We start from the raw sequence: 22,514 nt of genomic DNA, 5'->3' as shown, positions 1-22,514 counted from the left end.
AAAAAAAAAAAAAAAAAAAAATTCCCGTTGTATTTTTTAAGAAATGGTGCCTCACTCTGTCGCCCAGTATGATCATAGCTCACTATGTAACATCAACCTTCTGGGTTCAAGTGATCCTCCCGCCTGTTGAGTAGCTGGGATGACAGGCACGTGCAGTAACACCCAGCTAATTTTTTAAAATTTATTTTTGTAGACATGGGGTCTCACCATGTTGCCTAGGTTGGTCTCTAGTTTCTGGCCTCAAACGTAAAACATTCATTTTAATTTATAGGCATAACAAGGATGAGAAATTTGCCTACCAATCAGTGTCTTCCTCTTTTATTTTATTTTATTTTATTTTATTTTTTAGACGGAGTCTGGCTCTGTCGCCCAGGCTGGAGTGCGGTGGCCGGATCTCAGCTCACTGCAAGCTCCGCCTCCCAGGTTCACGCCATTCTCCTGCCTCCGCCTCCCAAGTAGCTGGGACTACAGGCGCCCGCCTCGTCGCCCGGCTAGTTTTTTGTATTCTTTAGTAGAGACGGGGTTTCACCGTGTTAGCCAGGATGGTCTCGATCTCCTGACCTTGTGATCCGCCCGTCTCGACCTCCCAAAGTGCTGGGATTACAGGCTTGAGCCACCGCGCCCGGCCCTTCCTCTTTTAAAACCTGACATGTTTTGTATAGAAATTACTTGGGATTGCTAGGTAACCCGCATAGCCATTCCTGGAAAAAAATGGAAGGCCCTTTTTTGCTTTTGGGAATATGGAGAGCTTATACACAGTTTCACTATTCAGCATTGCTTGCACTATTTCTTACAATTTTCTGATGTCTGTCAGAAAGAATTCCGAGATCTTTTAAGACCTTTTTTTTTTTTTTTTTTTTTTTTTGAGAGAGTCTCGCTCTGTCGCTCAGGCTAGAGTGCAGTGGCGCGATCTCTGTTCACTGCAAGCTCCGCCTCCCGGGTTCAGGCCATTCTTCTGCCTCAGCCTCCTGAGTAGCTGGGACTACAGCACCCGCCACCACGCTCGGCTAATTTTGTGTGTGTGTGTGTGTGTGTGTGTGTGTGTGTGTGTTTAGTGGAAACGGGGTTTCACCATGTTAGTCAGGATGGTCTTGATCTCCTGACCTCGTAATCCGCCCACCTCGGCCTCCCAAAGTGCTGGGATTACAGGCGTGAGCCACCGCGCCCAGCCAAGACCTATTTTTAAAGGGAAGTTTGTTATAAGCCTAAATGCCATAAATGTAATAAAGTCACGTGCATTTGGCGTCATACTTCCTAGTCCACCCCCGGTGTTCTAGAGCTCTCTCACTACATTTTGAAACACCTTCGTGGAATTTTGAAATGCATTACTTGCGTAGTTGCTTGAGGCTGCATCACTGCTAGAAGAAGACTTATGAAACAGAACTCTGTACTTCCCATTAGTTAGTTCTTTATCATGTTGAACACTAGAAGTGTATGTGTCTAGTGTCTAAATACAGAATGCTTATAGTTTCTACCAATAAATTATGGATCCAAATCCTTGCTCCAGAAGCAGGAAATAGGTTAATCAGAAGATTGCTGGATGTTATGAAAGGAATCTTTTATGGGGGGCTGTGAGTATTGTTTTGCAATTGCCATTTCTGAAATATCTTAGCTTAAAACATTTGGATTTTTTCGCTATGCAAAGTATAAAACAAATGAAGTAACTGGTATTTCTCTTTGTTCACTATTAAGTGACAGTAATTTGTACCATTATGGAAAAATTACTGTGGATTTTCTTTAGAGTAATTCAGTGCTGTGGTTTTAGCACAAAGGTGTGTTTTTTCTTATCTTCCTGATCCAGGAACAATTACTTGAGGGAATGGCATTTCTCCCTGTGAGTTTGTGGCACAGAGTGTTTCCTGAGAGTAGTGGAAGTAAGTGCAACCACTGTTGACCCTTGTCATCTCAGTCTTTTTTATTATAACCTCTTTCCTTCTAGTTTTTTCACTTGTCTTCTATTTCTAATATTTAAGATTTATGCTTTAGCCAGTTTCTTAAAACTTATTTGTGTACCTAATATTCTCTTGGTCATCAATTATTTGGGGATAAGAATTCCCCCTACTATTAAAACATTAGTTAGGTACATTGGTAATTCTCAGGCTTAAGGATTTCTTGAAATAACATTATCTGATTTATTGGAATCTGAAGCATAGTTGACTAGATACTTCTATCATTGTGGCTTAAGTGATCTTGTAGTCTTTTATATTTAACTGAAAACCATTTTAGGTGGATGTTTTGTTCAGAGAAACATTTTAAATTTTAAACCAATATTTCTGTTGAGTAGGAAGGAGAAAAAAGTAAATATCCAAGTATCAGCTATTATAACATTTTGAGGTGTTTTTCCTCTTTGTAGCTATTGTTTTGTGAAACTGAGACTATACTGTGTGTGGATTTTGAATTATGCTTCTCGCTCTAACCCCCACTAAATATCATTAAATTATTTCAAGTTACTAAAAATTCTTAGGAAATATCCATTTCAGTTGCTGTACACTATTCTGTTACAAGGTAGTACCTTAATTAACACATCCACTATTATTAGATATTTAAAATTTTTCTAAATTTTGTTTTATAAATAACTGTGAGAAGAACATGAATTTGTAAGACTATCTTGCAAGGTGTCTTTGGTTGGGGGGAGTCTCATTGTAGTTGTATTCTTGATTTTAAGATATCAATAATAGCTCAACCTTAGATTTTTAAGCACAAACATTGAATTAGGATTTTAAACACATGTGTTGGGCATATATTTGTTTAAACTTATGAATATTACCCTTTTTACACTTTTACTTCTATGTGACAGGTAGCGATGTGCTTACCATTTTAAAATTCATGTCATTATTATTGTTGTTATCATTATTATCATTTTTTAAGAGACATAGTCTCACTCTGTTGCCCAAGCTGGAATATAGTGGCCTGATCTCGGCTCACTGCAACCTCTGCCTCCTGGGTTTCAGTGATTCTCATGCCTCAGCCTCCCAAGAATGAACAGGTGCATGTCACCACGCCTGGCTAATTTTTGTGTTTTTAGTAGAGATGAGGTTTTTGCCATGTTGGCCGGGCTGGTCTTGAACTCCAGACCTCAGGTGATCTGCCTGCCTCGGCTTCCGAAAATGCTGGTATTACAAGCGTGAGCCACCATGCCCAGCCAATTTATATTATTTATTTATAGAAACAAGGTTTTCTCACTATATTTCCCAGGTTGGACTTGAACTCCTGGGCTCAAGCAGTCCTCCCACCTCAGCCTCCCGATAGCTGGGACTATGGGCAAGTACCATCACACCAGCCTTAGCCATTTAAAAAATGTGGATTCCATTGCTTTTTTCAGAGAGACAAAGTGGAATGGAAGTCATAGAACTTATTCAGATAGCTGGACCCTTGAGAAAACTAATAGAGGACTTCAACTAAGGCAAGCTCTTCTATGTTCCTAGTCTTACATGAATGAAAACTAGATCCATGCATAGGCAATAAATCCAGCCTAGGCTGTGAAAATGTTGGTAACTGGAAAACAGAAATTCACAAAGCTTTTGGCCAGTTTTCTTTGTTTTATTAGGTTATCAATGGCCTTAGATTTTCCCAAATAATTCAGCCACAGAAAAAAAAAAAAAAGAGAGAGAGAAAAGGCTTTTGTTTTTTAACATTGTGACATTGTAAAAAGTTTCTGTGTCACAGACTTGCACCAAGATGGTGTACTGACCTTTCTTGTGGAATGAATACAACTGAGTTTAGAGTACTTTGAGTTACTTATAAATTCTTAAGTGTGCCTTCTATTTAAAACTTACAGTCATAAAGATAATAATAGAAGAGAAATAGCTAGGGTAATATGATGATATGGTCAGAATTTGGAATTTTGAAGCCTTATCTTCAAGTAATTTTAAATCAGAAAATTTGAGGGTTTTTTTTTGTTGTTGTTGTTGTTGTTTTAATTTGACTTCAAGATCTCAGGGGATTTCTTTTTTTATTTGCCCATTCTTTGTGTTCCCTTTGTGAGCTTAGATGGTGTAGTATAGGCAACAACCTGATTTTTTTGTTTAAAAATACATTATCTGATTTGTGTTAAATCCCAGATATATGTTAATATTACAAAATAAGTTGGCTGAGCTCAGTGACTCACTCCTGTAATCCCAGCGCTTTAGGAGGCCAAGGTGGGCAGATCATGAGGTCAGGAGTTTGAGACCAGCCTGGCCAACATGGTGAAACACCGTCTCTACTAAAAATACAAAAATTAGCTTGGTGTGGTGGCACTTGCCTGTAGTCCCAGCTACTCAGGAGGCTGAGACAGGAGAATCCCTTGAACCCGGGAGGCGGAGGTTGCAGTGAGCTGAGATTGTGCCACTGCACTCCAGCCTGGGTGACAGGGCGAGACTCTGTCTCAAAAAAAAAAAAAGTAACAGTGGGATTTATTACAGAACCTATATTTTATTCTCTATGATAAGTAGTGAGTATATTTATTTGTAAGACTAAAAGTAGACTCAGAGTTAGTCTGAAAACCACACTAATTTTTTTTCCTCCTATATTCGCCTTCATTTTCTTTTCTTTTCTTTTTTTGTATTTCATGCATCTCAGCCTGTCATATGCTACTCTTCAGTGTATGCCTGTAGTGCACATAAGTCTTCTAAGGATCAACTTTGTAACTGAACCAACTGGACTCCTGTCCAGGAGTTTATACCCTTCTTGGCATTTCTCCTGCCCATTTGTTTAATCTTTCCAACTCATTTGATCCTCTGGTATTAGAGCTGACAGCTGCAGTTGCATATGGAGTTCATAAAGTAGCTGAATAATAAAATGTCATGACCCAGTTCTTGTACAGTTTCACTGATGACTAAATCAGCAACTCTTTTCATATTGAAGTGGGAATGATCAAACTGCGTAATTTTCTTTGGAAGTTCATGTATATTCAATGAGTAGTTTTACCTCCTATGTCTTTCTATAGCAGAAATGCTACAGACTTATTTGGCAGTTCAGGTGGAACATTATCTTGATTTTACAGTTATCTTGATTTTACGAGAGGAAAGTTTGTGTATAAGAGGGGTTGATGATTGATTCTGAGTGATATTGTATCTGCGAACTCCTTGTATTATTGCTTATGGAGCACCTATTAGACACGGTGGTTTGTGTTATATACACATTATTCCTGATCCTGAGAACAATCTTATAAGATAGGTGATAAGACCCTATTTTTCGTGTGGAGAAAGCAAGCTCAATGAGGTTATTTTATTTATATTAAAAAAAATCAAGACTTTGGCCTATTAAAAACATTTTTTTGTCTTGTTGAGTTGTCCGAGTTCTTCATATATTCTGTATTGTCAGAGTTATGAGCTAAACATATTTTTCTCCTCTAAGGCTTTCTTTTCATACTTGGTATCCTTTGAACAGCGATGTCCAGTTTCAGTCTTTTCCTTTACCGTTAGGTCTCTGTATCCTGTTTTAAAAACTTTGCCTACCTGAAAGTCATAAAGGTATTTTCCTATAGTATTTCCAGAAGTTTTACTATTTTACCTTTCACATTTAGGTCTATGACTCTTCTGTAATTGATCTGCATGAATGATGAGAGGTAGGAGTCAAGATTCATTTTTTTGTCCCATTCGGAGTGACTATCCTTTGCCCACTATATTTTAGTGGCAACTTTGTAATCTCTACAGTTTTGACTAAAAATTCTGACATTTGACATTTCCAGAATCTAAACTATCTCAGATGCTTTTGTAGTTTTCTTAAATTGTTTCAAGCATAGACTATGTTTTCTATTTTATCTCAGCTAGTATAGTGAGATAAAATAAAAAATATATATTGTAGGAAAAGAGATTTTTATCAGTCTGTTTTTTTTTTTTTTTTTTTTTTGAGACAGCCTTGCTCTGTCACCCAGGCTGGAGTGCAGTTCTAGGATCTCGGCTCACTGCATCCTCCACCTCCCAGGTTCAAGCGATTATCCTGCCTCAGCCTCCCGAGTAGTTGGGACTGCAGGTACCTGCCGCCACACCCGACTAATTTTTGTATTTTCAGTAGAGACAGGGTTTCACCATATTGGCCAGGGTGGTCTTGAACTCCTGACCTTGTGATCCACCTGCCTTGGCCTCCCAAAGTGCTGGGATTACAGGCATGAGCCACCGCGCCTGGCCTTATTAGTCTTCTTTAATGGGATGACAGCAGCTGGGATGTATACATTCCTGCAGGGAAAGAAAAGGAAATGGCTTCACATTGCTAGATGGAAGCAGTATGTGTGTTGTTTCCGGGTATAATCTTCCTAGCTGCACTTTTCCCATAAATTTCTTTCTACTAAAAATCATGAAAGTTTGGATTATAGTTCCTTTCACAGGAGTGAAAGCAAGTATCAGAGGAGTCATCCATTCAAAACAGAGTTCTTCAACTGCAGTATCTGATGTGTTCCGTGTGTGTGCTAGGGTGTCTTTTCAGTCAGTCTACACACAGTTCACCAGACTGGAGACCTTCTGCCCTGCCTGATTTGTTTTGTTTTACTCACTCTTTTCAATGACCAATTTGATTTTTAAGTAAGCACTGAGGTAAAGACTTCCATGAAAGACTTTTGGTTTTAGCCAGTACGAAGAGTAATGGATGCTGGAATACCTTCTGCCAGTTAAAAAATAAAAATAAAAAAAGAACAAACTATAAAATTGGAAAGATATATAGGCATTATAGGAACATATTAGAAACAAATTATGAAGATGTAAGCTTCCACCTTAAGGAAATAATTAAACTCTAAGTAGAGAGAGAAAAGTCAAATAGCCCCACATGTACTAAAGAAAATGAATTTGCAATTTAAGATCTTCTAGTAAATAATGCCGTAGTGCTGCCAGTCCAGGAACCACACTTTGAGAATCATTGTCTTAGGCTTCTGAGGTCTGTAAGCCTCTTTTAATTGTCTGTGTGTGGTATAACATTCTTGGTAAATGTTTGTTGAATAGAATTGAGAGCATGACATGGTACCAGGTACAGAAAGTCCCATCCCTTGAAACACCTAATAATTTTTTTTTAACCTTTTTTCCTTGGTAAGGAACTTTTGTCCTTCTCTCTAATGCATTTCAGAAAATGTATATTCCTGCTGATATGGTAAAGGTTTCATTTCTTATGTTTGTGAAACTATATCTGAATAAGAGTGCCTCAGGGTTTCCTTGGTACATATACATCATATACATCACTATAGCCCATCATGAACATTGTGAGCTATAATGTTCCTAGGTATGCTACTTTAACTGAAAATCTTAAATCCTGTTTTATAAGGTAAACCAAAAGTAGCACTGATCCTCTTTCTAGCAATGGCAATTTGTTATTTTGGTCTGGGGCAGTGGAAGTGTAGACTGGATTATGTCTCTGCATGTTTTTGCCGTTTCTCTGGCATTACAGTTCGTTCAAATACTGCGTTGTCCATTTTTAAAAGAAAAGAACCAAATTATAGCATCCCAATTGCTTGTTAACATTCATGAGTTTTATCCAGCATGGATCACTATTCAGCTGATGGTTGAAAATTTTCTAAAGTGAACAGCACTTTGGAGACTATTAAAAGCCTTTTTAGAAAGATAGTGACTCTGGACAACAAATTAGCTTAACCTGCAGGAGGAAACTGTACATCAGCTGAGAGGTCTTCTTTGAATCAGGTGGCAAGCCTTCTTGGGCAGAGTGTTTATTTAAAGAAACTTGAAATGAATGTATTGACATTTATTGGGCTGTTACGGAAATTAGGTTCATAAATAGTGCCAACCTCTATGAAATAAAAGTTAATTAAGTGGCTTAATTACACATCAAAGTCTCCTTTTAACCACAACTACCTGACATGATTGAGAAAATCTGAAGCAGACTCTTCGGTCGAAATCATTCATAAAATTTGTTACAGAGCACAATATTCAGAAAAACCCTAATTCTGATATGTGTGACACAATAACTTTCAGAAATGCACCAAAATGCTGATTGTGATAATGTCTACACAGTGGTTTTATAGTGGATTTTAATTTCTTCTTTTTATCAAAACAATTGATGTTAGTTGCAACTCATATTTTAAATATACTTACAAATATGTTCCACAGAGTGTGTCTTTGAAATTGCTATAATTTATGATAAAAGTGTTAAAGCAGGATGTACAATATGCTGCTTTATAAACATAATACATTTGTGATATATTCATGTGTAGAGGTATATGAATGTATACCAAAATGATAGGAAAAGGTATCATTGGGAGTTACCTCTAGATGGTGGGAAATAAGCTATGTTGGTTATATTTTTGGTCATTTCTCTTATAATTTTAAAATAAAACCTTAATTCCTGGTTCACAAAGTTTTTTAAAAAGCAGTCGCAGCAAGCATGGGAATCAGTATTTCTTCTAGCTTTAGCAAAGGTGAAAAGCTGGTGCTGCGCCACCTCGGACAGCCTTGCCTTCCAGGAACAGACAGTGAAGGTGGAACAGATTCTAAGAGAATGTAGTTGGATGCTTATGGGCTGGGCAGCTATTATGGACACCCAGGCCTGCTGACTCTGTTTCAGTTTTCAAGGTGAAAACTCTGGTCTGAGCTCATTGCAGCGGGTTGGGATTTAGATGACTACCAGATTTAGGTCACGAGATGTCTGGGTCACAGCAAGGAAGGTAGAAATCTAGCATCAAAGTCACTGGGCAGTCAGCGTCCAGCTACCTGGCAATATAGCAGAGGAATAGGGAGATATGGAAAAAGGAGTTTTTGTTTTGCTTTGTTTTCCTTAGTTTTTTAAATGTTTCACCTGATTTCCAGTTTTGTTAAGAATGGACTTCTCTTTCAAGTTTCCTCAAAAAGCATGGAGAAAGTCAGTGACCTCTACAGGGTCCTCATTGTCTCCCAGGCTGTCACACCGCTTTCCTTTGAGCCCTACTCTGTTGTTCTGGAGAAGGTGTGGTAATCTGATGAGCCAGGGGTATTAGTCCTGGGACATAGGCTTCCTGTCTGGCAGCTCATCAGGACTAGAAAGCATTCTTGCTGCTTGACCTGCTTCAGACACTTGTCACCCACCTCCACTCCATTAGCCCAGATGTGTCAGTGACCCAGGTCCACGGTTACCTCCTGAATAACCAACAGTGGTGCCGCCCAGGCTTAGCATTATCTTCATGCCCAGCCATTTTTTATTGGTTCCTTCAACAAAGATTTAATGAGCACCTACTGCGTGCCAGACACTGGAGATTTCTTGGTAAACAAGACAAAGCGCCCTGTCTGTATGGATTTTACTTTTTAGGGTAGGAGCCAGAAATTAAAGCAAGGGAAAAAGAAATGTTCAGTATAATGTTGGGCAGTGATACCTTAAACAACAAGCAAGGCATTGGAATAGATAGAAAGTGACAGAGGTGGGAATAGTACTCCTATTTTTGATAGGGTTGTGGGGAAGGAAACACCTGAGGAAGTGGCATTGAGCAGATTTGAATGAAGTGTATTGAAGAGACAAGAGGAAGATCTGGATGAAAGTCTTAGGTAGAGGGAACTGCAAATGTAAAGGGTCTGAGGCAGGAATGAGCTTTGGTAGTCAAACTTCATCAGGGAAGTGTTTTTTAAGAGTTGCTCTAGCTATGTTGCCCAGGCTGCAGTGGTGTGATCAATGCAGCTTCAAATTCCTGTGCTCAAGCAATCCTCCCGCCTCGACCTTGCAAGTAGCTAGGACTACAGGTGTGTGCCACCACACCTGGCTAACTTTTTTATTTTATTTTATTTTATTTTTGTAGAGATGAGATCTCGCTATGTTGTCCAGGCTAGTCTTGAACTCCTGTGCTTGCAATCCTCCCTCCTTGGCCCCCCAGAGTTGCTGGGATTTTGCAAAGAAGTGTTAAAATACCTACACAACTGTTCATTGGACCAATTTGTGAGGGATGGTGAGGTCTTTTACCCACCTCCAGCCATATAATCAGTAAAATATTATTTAGTTTGCTTTCTTATTTACAGAGATTAAGAGCTTCTAGCCGTTCAGTCGGATTCCATGTCTGAACTGATAACTTTATATTTTAACAATGAATTGCTGTGCAGTAATATCTAAACACATTTACTGGTGATATCTGTTTTTATGAGCATCTGTTCAGTGAACATTTATTGATCTTACCCGATTTATTGGATGTGATGGAGGAGAGAGCAGGACACAGAGTTGCTGATGAAAGAAGTGTTCAGAATCCTGGAGAACCAGGAGGGTTGGTTATGAGAAGCCCAGGGAGGAAAGGTCAAGAAAGAGGGCGTGGTTGGCACCCAAGAGGGTCCAGGATGCAAGAACTCAACCCGACCTATGGGTTTGGAGCTGAGATGTCACTGCTGGCCTTGCTGGGAGCAGTGTCAGTTGAGTGCTGGGTCAGATAGATGTGGCTGAGGAGTGACTAAGAGGTGAGAAGTGACTAGACCTCCCACCCTTTTGAGAAGCATAGAAAAGCAAGAAAGGAATGAGCTTAGACAGCTTAACAGTAATACGAATGGGGCCAAGAGGTTTTTTTTGTAAGAGACTTCTGTGTTGTTTTTTCACGATAGGAAGTCAATTGTTTGACATTCTGTCTTCACAGAATAGAGTCCCCCCACCCCCACTTTTAAACATGCTTAATACTTCTTACAGTTGCATAGTTTTCCAGATATTCAAAGAGGTTTCACCTACATGATCTCATTGATCTTCCTGAGAGGATGGTACCAAATATTATGCCTGTTTATTTCTTAAATGAAAGCCTCAAAGCTCAGAGATTGTAGCTTAGAAATCACCCTGCTAACAAGTTGTTTTGTCACATGCTCTACCTAGCCCAGAGTTCGTGAACCTATATTCACAGCATTAACTAATCACGATTTGTCCCATATTTAACTGGTTATGCCTTGGTTATCTTAGATAAGAACCCAGAGCATTTATGAAATAAAACTTGCAGGGCGATTAAGAAGCTTTTCAGGGCTGGGCGCAGTGGCTCACGCCTGTAATCCCAGCACTTTGGGAGGTCGAGGCAGGCAGATCACAAGGTCAGGAGATCTAGACCATCCTGGCTAACATGGTGAAACCCCGTCTCTACTAAAAAATACAAAAAATTAGCCAGGCATGGTTTCGGGCACCTGTAGTCCCAGCTACTTGGGAAGCTGAGGCATGAGAGTGGGGTGAACCCGGGAGGCAGAGCTTGCAGTGAGCTGAGATTGCGCCACTGCACTCCAGGCTGGGCGACAGAGCGAAACTCTGTCTCAAAAAAAAAAAGAAAAGAAAAAAGAATAAGTTTTTCAGAACCCCCTCTACCACCTCCTTCCATATCCTCCTGCACACACACATTGATCTCACCTGCCTTGCATATCACTGCTGCATATCTGTTTGTGTGCATGCATGTGCGCACGCACACACTCTGCCTACCCTGCATACACACCCTTGCTGCACACAAAACCTCAAATTCAGTTATCTTCAAATGTCATAATTAGATACACCTCAGTCCTAGTCTCAAGGGGCTCTTGCCCACAAAGCTTGGCCACCCTCGCTTTTCAATACTTTATTCTTTCTGGGATTTGGGCTTGGGGTAGAAAAGTAAAGTTAGGATTGATTTTAAAAGATCAGATGAGAGGTCATAAATAAATCCCTGGTATCAACAATAAACATTCAACTGATCATTACATTTTGCTGAATTTGCTTTCTCTCTTTAAAATGCAACCCTGTAGAACTTGAGTGAAACAGTTTTTGTTTAAGTTTGAACCTAAAGCCATAGTTGTTTGCATGCTTTGGTCCTTTAGGATATTTTTTGAGCAGCAAGGATTAACCATTCAGCATTGGGTTTTATCAGCACAAAGCTTGAATTATACTTTTTATTCTGGCCTGATCTCAGCCCTAAAATGTGAAGCGAAGGTTCATAATGTTGACAATTTATTAGCTTTTGCAGAATGTCTGTGTGATATATCTTTGCTGTTTACCTGGTGCTATACATCTATTTTATCTTGTTAACTCCTCTCCCCAACCCCCTACAACAAGAGTTAAATGTCTTTATTTCTCATACATATCAAAAACTCATCAAGAAAAAGGGGTAGCAGGCCGGGCGCGGTGGCTCACGCCTGTAATCCCAGCACTTTGGGAGGCCGAGACGGGCAGATCACGAGGTCAGCAGATCGAGACCATCCTGGCTAACACGGTGAAACCCCATCTCTACTAAAAAATACAAAAAAAAAACTAGCCGGGCGAGGTGGCAGGTGCCTGTAGTCCCAGCCACTGGGGAGGCTGAGGCAGGAGAATGGCGTGAACCCGGGAGGCGGAGCTTGCAGTGAGCTGAGATCCGGCCACTGCACTCCAGCCTGGGCGACAGAGCAAGACTCCGTCTCAAAAAAAAAAAAGGTGGGGGGTAACGTATGCTTTTATGTCTATGGAGTTTAGAATGGAACTTTGCATATTATTAGAAGCCTCATTTATAGAACATTCTTTATTATTAGCCCTTTTTCTGTTTTACACTCCACACATATTTTAGATTTGTTAATGTAATTAATACATATATATATGTTATACATATGTCCTACATATATCCTTGTAGAGTCTTCACTTTCATATATTTCAGAAATTTTCTTAAGGAAAGAAGAATTAAAATATCTAGATTCCAATTATCTATGAATCACTTTTTGAAAAAAAATGTGGATAAGAATTAAGAGTGTGGAAGGCAGGGCCTAGGTGCTTGTGTAATTTCCTCCCACCTTTGTTTTAGAATCAATATTAAGGATTTGGAAGGATAGGGAATATTACTATAATGAAGACAGTAACAAACAATCTAATGATATAAAGAACTAAATCTCATTATTCTTATTTGACTAAGACACATTATCTTTCAAACTTTAAAAATATCCCTGGGGCATTGGTAGATCTGGGTGAGTTTTTTGATGGTTGGACATGAATAAAAAAGGGCTAGAAATATAAGACCTCCTCACACAGACTTTCCTAGTCAATGTTGGTTGTTTTTTTGGCCGTGTATACTTGGTCAAGTCCTGGAACAACACGTACTTCTCTGAAATGCTAACCACATGAGAGGAATGAAAGGCTTGAACAGGAGGTATTGCTCCCACTAAAAAAGTTTCTATCAAATTAGGCTTTAGATTCTTAACCTTAACCCCTTGCAAACTGGGCGGAAAAGTTCAATTTATTAATATTTCAATGTGTTTTATCTTCCTTATAAAGTACTCTGTACCCTGCAAATACATTTTGCTCTAAGTCACTTTTATGAAACGAATTATAAAACCCCATTAAATTAAAACAAATTCATAGAATATTAACCAAAATGCAAAATTGTTGGTAATATATAGAAAATATCTAAGGAGATGCCACCTCTTTATAGATACTATATTTTGTGGTTTCAATATCTGTAATTGGTTAGCTCTGCTGTTTAGGCTTTTTGGGTTCATTGATATGTTTGATCCCCAATTAGGATAGGTAATTTGAGTGTTTCATAGTCACAGGCAACACTAACAATATCTGGTCAATTCATAATATAAACTGTTTGTCAAGAAGGGGTCTCAGCAAGAGTGGAAAGAGAACGTGGAAAGACAAGTAAAACCAGTAGCAGAGCTCGTGGCATTTTTACTGAAAGTACACCCTAAACTGCATGTCGTTGTGCAGGTACAATTGCCATTTCAACTGGTACTTGAGCAATACCTCCTGCTCAAGCCTTTAAGTCATACCACACGTAAGGGTAGTATGCAGATATATGTTATTTTAAATTTTAATATGCTATTTCCTTCTGGAAAATAAATGTTTCTTGTCTTTGCTGCTTCAGCCTTTTTTCTTCTTCTCAACTCACTAAGACTCTCCTCTAACGTTTATTCTCATTATTTTAGAGCTGAAGAGAACTTTGGAGATGGTCTAAGCCAGCGTCCTCCTTTTGTGACTGAAGAGCACAGGAGCAGACAGAGTAAATGTCTTGCCTGTGTCGTAGGGCTGGCTAAACAGGAACTAGAATCTAGGTTTCTGAATTTATAATTAGGGAGTTGTAGTTGGGCTCCCTAATTATAGAGGCTAAGGGCTTAAACACATAACTCCCAAAATTATGTGCCTAGGTACTTTGGGTATCACTGCCAACTCACAGGAGTGCTGTCTGCAGGATATTTAAAAATTTCAAAGGAAAAACAACAACATCTATCAAATACTGTGCAAACTCCTACCTCTAGATAGTTCCCTTTTAAAAAATATTTGATTGCAATATATTTCTTTTGATAGTGGCATATTTTGCAGAGTCGAGGGTTTGGTGGGTACCATGATAACAAGCTGGTGAAAATCAGCTTGGGAAAGGAAATGAGGTTTGCGATGTTTAATAAGATCCTATGGTATGAGAGGTTGGCAGGGTACATGCACATCCCATTAGTAAGTAGTAGGAGTGATTTAGGAATAGAATAAAAGTGCGATTTTTTTTCTTGAAATTATTATTTGTTATATTCTCAAATGTTGCTAAGTTGCTAAGTCAAAGGTAGTTATTCGTTTTTTGTTTGTTTGTCTGTTTGTTTGTTTTGAGACAGAGTGTCTGTCGCCCAGGCTGGAGTGCAGTGATGTGATCTTGGCTTACTGCCACCTCTGCCTCCTGGGTTCAAGTGATTCTCCCACCTCAGCCTCCCAGAGAGTTGGGACCACAGGCGTGTACCACCATGCCTAGCTAATTTTTGTATTTTTAGTAGAGACAGGGTTTCACCATGTTGGTCAGGCTGGTCTCGAACTCCTGACCTCGTGATCCGCTCACCTTGGCCTCCCAAAGTGCTGGGATTACAGGCGTGAGACACTGTGCCCAGCAGTTATTAGTTTTTTTGTACCAAACCACTTAATCAGTGGAACTCTAAGTAATTGCTTCTGCCCTGGGTCACTGTGCAGAAGTTACTGAGATGCTCTGATTTGAAAAGTTTGGGAACCTCTGACTTCCTGGGTAAAGCCTCTTACAAAAGGAAAGAGAAAGGAGGAGTAAGGGCAAATGGAATTAGGCATATTCAGCCATGAAGGGAAATGGAAAAATGCTCCCAAGATTATTCAATCTCTGCCTAGCTGGCACAATGGCTGCAACAGCAGATATTCAAGGCAAAGTTGCCGCCTGCCCAGTATTTGAGGAAGATAAATTATCAGGCTCCTGCTTCCAACGCCTTTTTATCTTAAGAACCTTTATGGGGATTGTTGGCTGTTCGTCACATGCCCTACACTTAGGTTTCAGGCCCTATAATTAGATTCCGGGCAGTGTGGTTTGAGGGGATACTATAATGATGATAATACCAGAACATTTGGAGGTGAACTTGGAGCTCCAGAGGACATTACTATTCCTTACTCACCTTACATAGATCTGCCTTTATTTTTCCTTTCTGAGTCATTTTTTCCCACGGCATCAATTCTCTAAAAACTGTGTGCCAATTCTTTTAGTTTTTTTATTGTCTCACTTGTTTGTAGATCTTCCCAAGAACATGGTGGAGTGAACATTAAAAAATATGTATAGGAGGAATAAATATATTTTTAGAAGATTATAAAATTATAATTTGACATTAAAAATTTTGGAAACTGGAGAAGAAAAATAAGTCCAATATTTCTTCCTCACAGGTACTCTGAAAATTTTGAAGCCTAGGTAAACCTGGCCTTTTGTTGCTAAGATTCTCTTCTCTGCTGGGCAAGGTGGCTCATGCCTGTAATCCCAACACTTTGGGAGGCTGAGGCAGGTGGATCGCTTGAGCTCAGGAGTTCGAGACCAGACCGGCCAGCATGGCGAAACTCCCATCTGTACTAAAAATACAAAAAAATTAGCTGGGTGTGGTGGCACGTGCCTGTAGTCCCAACTACTTGAGGGGCTGAGGCAGGAAGATCAGTTGAGCCTGGAACGTTGAGGCTGCAGTGAGCCAAGATTGTGCCATTGTACTTCAGCATGGGTGACAAAGTGAGAGCCTGTCTCCAAAAAAATGTATATATATTTTTATATCATTGCAAATGCATAGTGTTTATTCGTAATGGGTATTCAGTTTTGTATTCTGTTTTTCCTCCCACTTCTGGGAGGTGGTGTAGCGTAATGACTTAGATCCAGGCTTTGGTCTCAGACAAATGAGGTTCTCGTTGCAACGGCGAAACCAAGGGCAAAGAGCTTAAATTCTGAATCTCAGTTCTATACCTAAAACATGAAGATAATAATCCCTACTTCATAGGCCCTGTGAGGTCTATATAAAATATTTGTAAAGTGTTTATTATAGTATCTAGCACATACGAGGGACCAGTAAACAGTACTTGTTAATATAAACATTTCCCCTTTGCCATATAGTCTTTATGATCTTATTTTATTTTATTTTATTTTATTTTATTTTATTTTATTTTATTTTATTTTGAGACGAAGTCTTGCTCTGTCACCCAGGTGGTGGAGTGCAGTGGTGCGATTTCGGCTTATTGCAACTTCTGCCTCCCGGGTTCAAGAGATTCTCCTGCCTCAGCCTCCCAAGTAGCTGGGACTACAGGTGCCTGTCACCACACCCAGCTAATTTTTTGTATTTTTAGTAGAGACGGGATTTCACATGTTAGCCAGGATGGTCTTGAGATCCTGACCTTGTGATCTGCCTGCCTTGACAAAGTGCTGGGATTACAGGTGTGAGCCACTGTGCCCGGCCATGACCATATTTTAATAACTGCATGATAGTGTGTCAGTTGTGTATATATTAATATTTGCATCACCATTCTAATTCTGGATTCTTAGGTACCTCTAAATTTGCACTAGAATTTTAAAACAGTCTTTAGTCATTCATCAGATTTACTAAATTCACACTATGTACAAGGACCTTGGCTTGCTGTTAACAAATGGTTCACAGTGGCACTGTCCCTGGCCTTGAGGTGCTCACAGTCTGAAGAAGAGATGTGTACAAATAACTGTGCCCTGTGGTAAACACCATCAGTGTCCAACTTATTGAGAAAGTGTAGAGGAGAGAACAAAAATGTCAGACTCTGCCTAGAGAGCTCAGGGAAGTCAGGAGGGGGTTATAGGAGATAAGTGAGTTAATGTGGGTGGGGTCAGGTTATCAAGGGCTTTTTAAGCCATCATACAGATTGGGACTTCTATTCCCATTAAAATGGGAAAGCCAGTTTTATGAAGAGAATTGACCTTATCTGCATGGTATTTTAGCCTGTAGGGTACAAAATGGGGGCAGAGAGTCTAATTAGGAAGTTAAGGGATCCAGGTGAGAGATGGTGTGGCCTACACCAAGGGGGAGTGGTGGAGGTGTAAGAAGTGGCTGAATTTGAAGAAATACCCAGGACACGAGGGGACAGTTGGATATAAAATGTCAGAGAGGAGTGAAGGATGGCCTCCCAGGCTGAGTGACTTGAGTGACTAGAAGGATAGAGTTGCCATTTCCAAACACAAGGAAGGATACAGGACCACCAGATTTGAAGATTAAATGGGGAATTGGGTTTTGGAATGTTACATTTGAGATGCCTTTTTTTTTTTTTTAAGAGATGGAGTCTCACTCTGTCGCCTAGACTGGAGTGCAGTGGCACGATCTCAGCTCACTGCAACCTCCGCCTCCTGGTTTCAAGCAATTCTGTCTCAGCCTCCTGAGTAGCTGGGATTACAGGCGCGTACCACCAATGCCCGGCTAATTTTTGTATTTTTAGTGGAGATGGGGTTTCACCATATTGGTTAGGCTGTTCTCAAATTCCTGACCTCAGGTGATCTACCCGCCTCGGCCTCCCAAAGTGCTGGGATTACAGGTGTGAGCCACCACACCTGGACTTGAGATGCTTATTAAACATCCAAGTCCAGGATGTTCAATAGGTAGTCAGAAGTAAGACTGTGGAATTCACAGGGAGAGAAGTTTGTCCTGGAGTCATGTATTTGGGAAGTATTAATGTATTCATGGTATTTATAAGATGTTTTAAAAACATGGTACAGTTACTTCACCCATCATTATTACTATTACCACTCATGTAGAATTTTCTTTCATATTTTTATGTTTTACTTATTTATTTATTTTTGAGACGGAGTCTTGCTCTGTCGTCCAGGCTGGAGTGCAGTGGCACGATCTCAGCTGTCTGCAAGCTCCACCTCCTGGGTTCACACCATTCTCCTGCCTCAGCCTCCCGGGTAGCTGGGACTACAGGCGCCCGCCACCACGCCCGGCTAATTTTTTTTTGTATTTTTAGTAGAGACGGGGTTTCACCATGTTAGCCAGGATGGTCTCGATCTCCTGACCTCGTGATCCACCCGCATCGGCCTCCCAAAGTGCTGGGATTACAGGCGTGAGCCACCGCGCCCGGCCTTTTTTTATTTTTTTGAGACGGAGTCTTGATCTGTTGCCCAGGCTGGAGTGCATTGGCGCAACTTGGCTCCGCATCCCGGGTTCAAGCAATTCTCCTGCAACCTCCGCCTCCTGGGTTCAAGCAGTTCTCCTGCCTCAGCCTCCCGAGTAGCTGAGATTACAGGCATGCGCCACTACGCCTGGCTAATTTTGTATTTTTAGTAGAGATGGGGTTTTACCGTATTGGCCAAGCTGGTCTCGATCTACTGACCTCCTGATCCGCCCACCTCAGCCCCTCAAAGTGCTGGAATTACAGGGGTGAGCCACCATGCCCAGCCATTTTTATCTATTTTTTAAAAATTTAAAGAAACTTTACAGTCACTTTGTTAAATTGATTTTTTAAAGTATGTTGGAAATTTTACTAGGAGACTATTTGGTAAATTGGGAAGACTTGGCATCTATAAAATGGATATTCTTATTCTTCAACACATTATGTCGCTGTTTAGCTTTCCTTTATTTCTCTTAGAGTTCATTTTTCCCCCCAAATAGTTCACACACATTTCTAGATAATATTATTTCTATACTTTTTGTTGCCATTATGAATCCAGTCTTACTGGTATTCTGATAGTTTTGCCCTTATAAAGGAATTATATTGATATATTTGTATATGGTTACCTCACTAAACTTCTGGTACTATAAATAATATCGTACTTCATTCTTTTAATTTTTTTTTGGGGGGGGGGGCTAGGCATCTATAAAATGGATCTTCTTATTTAGGAGAAATAGAATCATATCATCTGCTTGAAATAATTTTGTCTTTTCCTTTTGGTGTTCATGTCTCATTTCTGGTTCGTGCCAAGAAAAGAACTTTGAAATTAAGATAGGGAGTTACTATAGAGTAAGGAGGTAATTAATAACTAAAAGTCTAGTCACAACAAACTGTTTTTGTTTCATTTTCTTTTTTGGCTTATCCTAATTATTTTCTTTGCCATTTATTTTTTATTCTTTATTTTTNGGGGGGGCTAGGCATCTATAAAATGGATCTTCTTATTTAGGAGAAATAGAATCATATCATCTGCTTGAAATAATTTTTGTCTTTTTCCTTTTGGTGTTCATGTCTCATTTCTGGTTCGTGCCAAGAAAAGAACTTTGAAATTAAGATAGGGAGTTACTATAGAGTAAGGAGGTAATTAATAACTAAAAGTCTAGTCACAACAAACTGTTTTTGTTTCATTTTCTTTTTTGGCTTATCCTAATTATTTTCTTTGCCATTTATTTTTTATTCTTTATTTTTTATTTTCTTGGAGACAAGGTCTCTCTATCACCCAGGCTGAAATACAGTGATGCAGTCATGGCTCACTACAACCTTGACCTCCTGGGCCCAAGCGATCCTCCCACCTCAGCCTTCTGAGGAGCTGGGACTACAGGTGTGCACCACCACACCTGGCTAATTTTTTAAAAAATTTTCTGTGGAGACAGGGTCTCACTGTGTTACTCAGGCTGGTGTTAATAATGGACATTTTGAGTGCCTATAGTTTATATTTTCTAGATTTATAGTTTACCTCTAATAGTTGGTTTTTATGTGGTATATTTGGTTTTCAGCCAATTTGATCTTCCAAGGACTTAATCTGTGATTCCTTCATGAAGACCAGGGGGTGGGCAACTGTTCCAGCAGAATCAGTGTTTAATGCTGAAACAGATTAAATTCAGGAGATAGTATAAAATTAAGATATTTTAATCCTATAACTGGGTAAGACTCTAGATGAAAATTTTAAATCCAGCACTGCCTCTCCCCACAAAATTCAATTAATGCAGTAAAAATGAATGTATGTTTGCCCAGAAATTATTAATTTATAACACAATTGATTTTTGAAAACTTTATTTTCAAATTAACATTTTTTCCAAATTTGAGTATTATATTTGTTTTAAAAAATCCTTATAAAAGCACTTTCAGTTCTGATGTGGATTCCAAATCATAAAACAACTTGCTGATGAAGCTTACATTTCTAGAATGCTTTATCTTTAGTTTTCAAGTTAACTTTGAGGTTTTATTTTCTGTTTGTCAAGTCAAGCCTCTTGTGACCTTTCTTCCTGAATGAGCAGAGCTAGCTATCTGAAATGTCAGGAGTTTGTACCACCAAGGGTAAATTTGCTGGAAAGCTTTTAGTTGGGCTGCACTGACTTGTTTAAATAGCCAAACACCTGCTAGGCAAGCCCTGCGCATGTGAGTGGCTATATATGTTCCTTCCTTTAGGATTTGCAAGGCTGGAGCACAAAGACAGCGATTGTTACCCAATAAGCAGTAGTCACACACTTCTACCAATCGCCTTAGGAGGGCTGGTTACCATGGAATCCACCATCTGCTCACTCCCCACCGGAATGTGATTATCCTTGCTGGGCTGGGAACTGGGGAAAGCAGGGGAGCCTGTGCTGGGTGAGATTATCTGCAATGGACCGGGTTAATGGGAGGCTTGCTTTGGCTCGCTGGAAGAACAAATGAAGGGAGTTTTACTTCAGCCATTTGTGACTTCTGGCCAAGAGGAATAAATTCAGCTTTTATAAGGTAAGTAACCCTAGTAATATGTATCCAGTTTGTAGTACATTTGTGTGAGGGCATTATCTCCGTGTGGTCCAAGGAAAGTGAGCTCTAAGCTCTTTTTAAAGAAACCTCCAGCGTTATACACCTCTCTTGTATTGATTTTATGCAGTTCAATAATGCCTGTGCAATTACATGTTGATTTTGGAAAAAATGAAAAAAAATTAATCTTTTAAACTGTTTTCTGCTTGTGAAATTGTTTTATGACTCCTGAAAGTGGCAAAAGGACAGTCATTTTTAATGGTTTTTCAGAATGAATTACACTGGTATCTTTCTGAAATACGCCCATAGCCCCAACGTGTTCAATGCCTGTTCTTATTATTTGAAAAAATAACTCAGGTCAGGGACGTTTGTAGGTTATGATTTAATTAATGATTATTCTGGCCCACATGACTGACCTACCATTACTAGCTGATGTTTTGAAATGTGATGTTTATGCAGTTTTATTTTGCAATGCTTTGGCACAAGTTTCAAGGGCCTGAGCATGTGGAAACAATGTGGCAGTGCTTTAAGGCATGCATGCAGGCACCCTGGTAAAGGGAGGGCAAGACGAGGAAGATCAGCTTCTATTTCAAGGGCTTCCTTTGTTTTTCTATTTCGACAGCCCCTTAAAATGTGTGTTGCATATTGTGAGCAGTAGAAGGAGATTTGGGTCCTAACAAACGGATGACTGACATTTTTCTGTGTGGCTAAGAGGTTGGTAGCTCAAACAAGGGACTTCTATGTCCTTTGTAAGGCAGCATTGTATCCCCTTCCCCAAAACTGTTCCCTAAAATATAAATGTGAAAAAACAAAAAGAGTGCTGTCTATATTTCTGGATACTTCTTTTGTGTAAGTTTTTTTTTTTTTAATCATTGAAACCATAGGGCCAGTGCTCTATGAGTCTAACTGGGTCTGCCATTTTTACTTCATAGAGGAAAGGGTGCAAGGAAAGGCTTGGCTCATGCAGGTTCAGCCTTTCTAATTGTGCGGTGCTGCTGTCATCTTGGGCATTCATGTCAGTGGCTGCCCAGAGAGTTAGAAAAGGTTATTGCTAATAGGCCCTAATTGTTTCATTTTCTTTTTAAAATGATAATATAAAATTAGATAACCTCATATTAGTCAAGGACTCATGTTCTTACTTCAAGAACAGGTTTTTAGGCCAGACAGTTGCGAGTTATTGGTGTTAATTGTAGTTGACTTTAAAATTGTTACCCTCTTTTGTGCTTACTGGTGTTTATACATCATTATTACTACTTTTAAAAAGTTTTTTTCTTAATGTACAAAATTAGTTTAGCTACATACTAGCTCTAAGAAGCATGTTTTAATAATAGTAGATACATGTCTGCCTCAAAATTTCCTTAGCATAATCTAAAAATTTTCAAGCCAATGTAATAGTATTGGGATACTTTTTTTTCACCCATAAATGTCAGCCTTTCATAAGCAATATAAGGCTTGGGAGGAAATTAGGTAATTTGAAAGTCTCATGTATGATTACGTATTCATGTTGCTTTAATTACCATTATCTGAGAATCCAGAAAAAGGCTGTGAGTGAATAGGTCTGAAGTGTGTGGCATCTGGGTGCTTGGGATGTAGTTACCTAGAGCAATTGAGGTACGCTAGATAAATCTGTGCACTTCTCAAGTTCCTAGTGTTGGTGAATTTACTTGCTCTTTTCTTTTTGTTATTGAGGTAAAGTTTTAAGATTGTGTTTTTAATTGGATGTTAATGTTAGACAATATCTCAGCCTTTTGAGTATTGGCAGGCATGTATATATTTTCATG

At 39.4% G+C, this 22,514-nt stretch overlaps 1 protein-coding gene across 3 annotated transcripts in view; it reads left to right on the top strand.

The window, feature by feature from the left end:
• The window catches only part of FGD4 (FYVE, RhoGEF and PH domain containing 4), a 273,188-nt gene that overhangs the window by 95,289 nt on the left and 155,385 nt on the right, over nucleotides 1–22,514 (top strand). The window contains exon 1 of one of the 3 annotated variants that reach the window (XM_017887112.1): nucleotides 1,547–1,571. The exons of 1 other annotated variant lie outside the window; for it this stretch is intronic. In XM_017887112.1, coding sequence (XP_017742601.1) covers nucleotides 1,562–1,571 — 10 coding nt within the window. In that variant the 5' untranslated portion in view covers nucleotides 1,547–1,561. Of the gene's footprint in view, nucleotides 1–1,546; nucleotides 1,572–20,421; nucleotides 20,719–22,514 lie in introns of those variants that run through there. One more of the 3 variants, XM_017887190.1, reaches the window with a different exon arrangement.

Source organism: Rhinopithecus bieti, unplaced genomic scaffold (assembly GCF_001698545.2).
Source record: "Rhinopithecus bieti isolate Rb0 unplaced genomic scaffold, ASM169854v2 scaffold_72, whole genome shotgun sequence".
NCBI classification, from domain to species: domain Eukaryota; kingdom Metazoa; phylum Chordata; class Mammalia; order Primates; family Cercopithecidae; genus Rhinopithecus; species Rhinopithecus bieti.
Note: the sequence above shows the minus strand (reverse complement) of the source record. Positions and strands in the feature narration are given on the sequence as shown.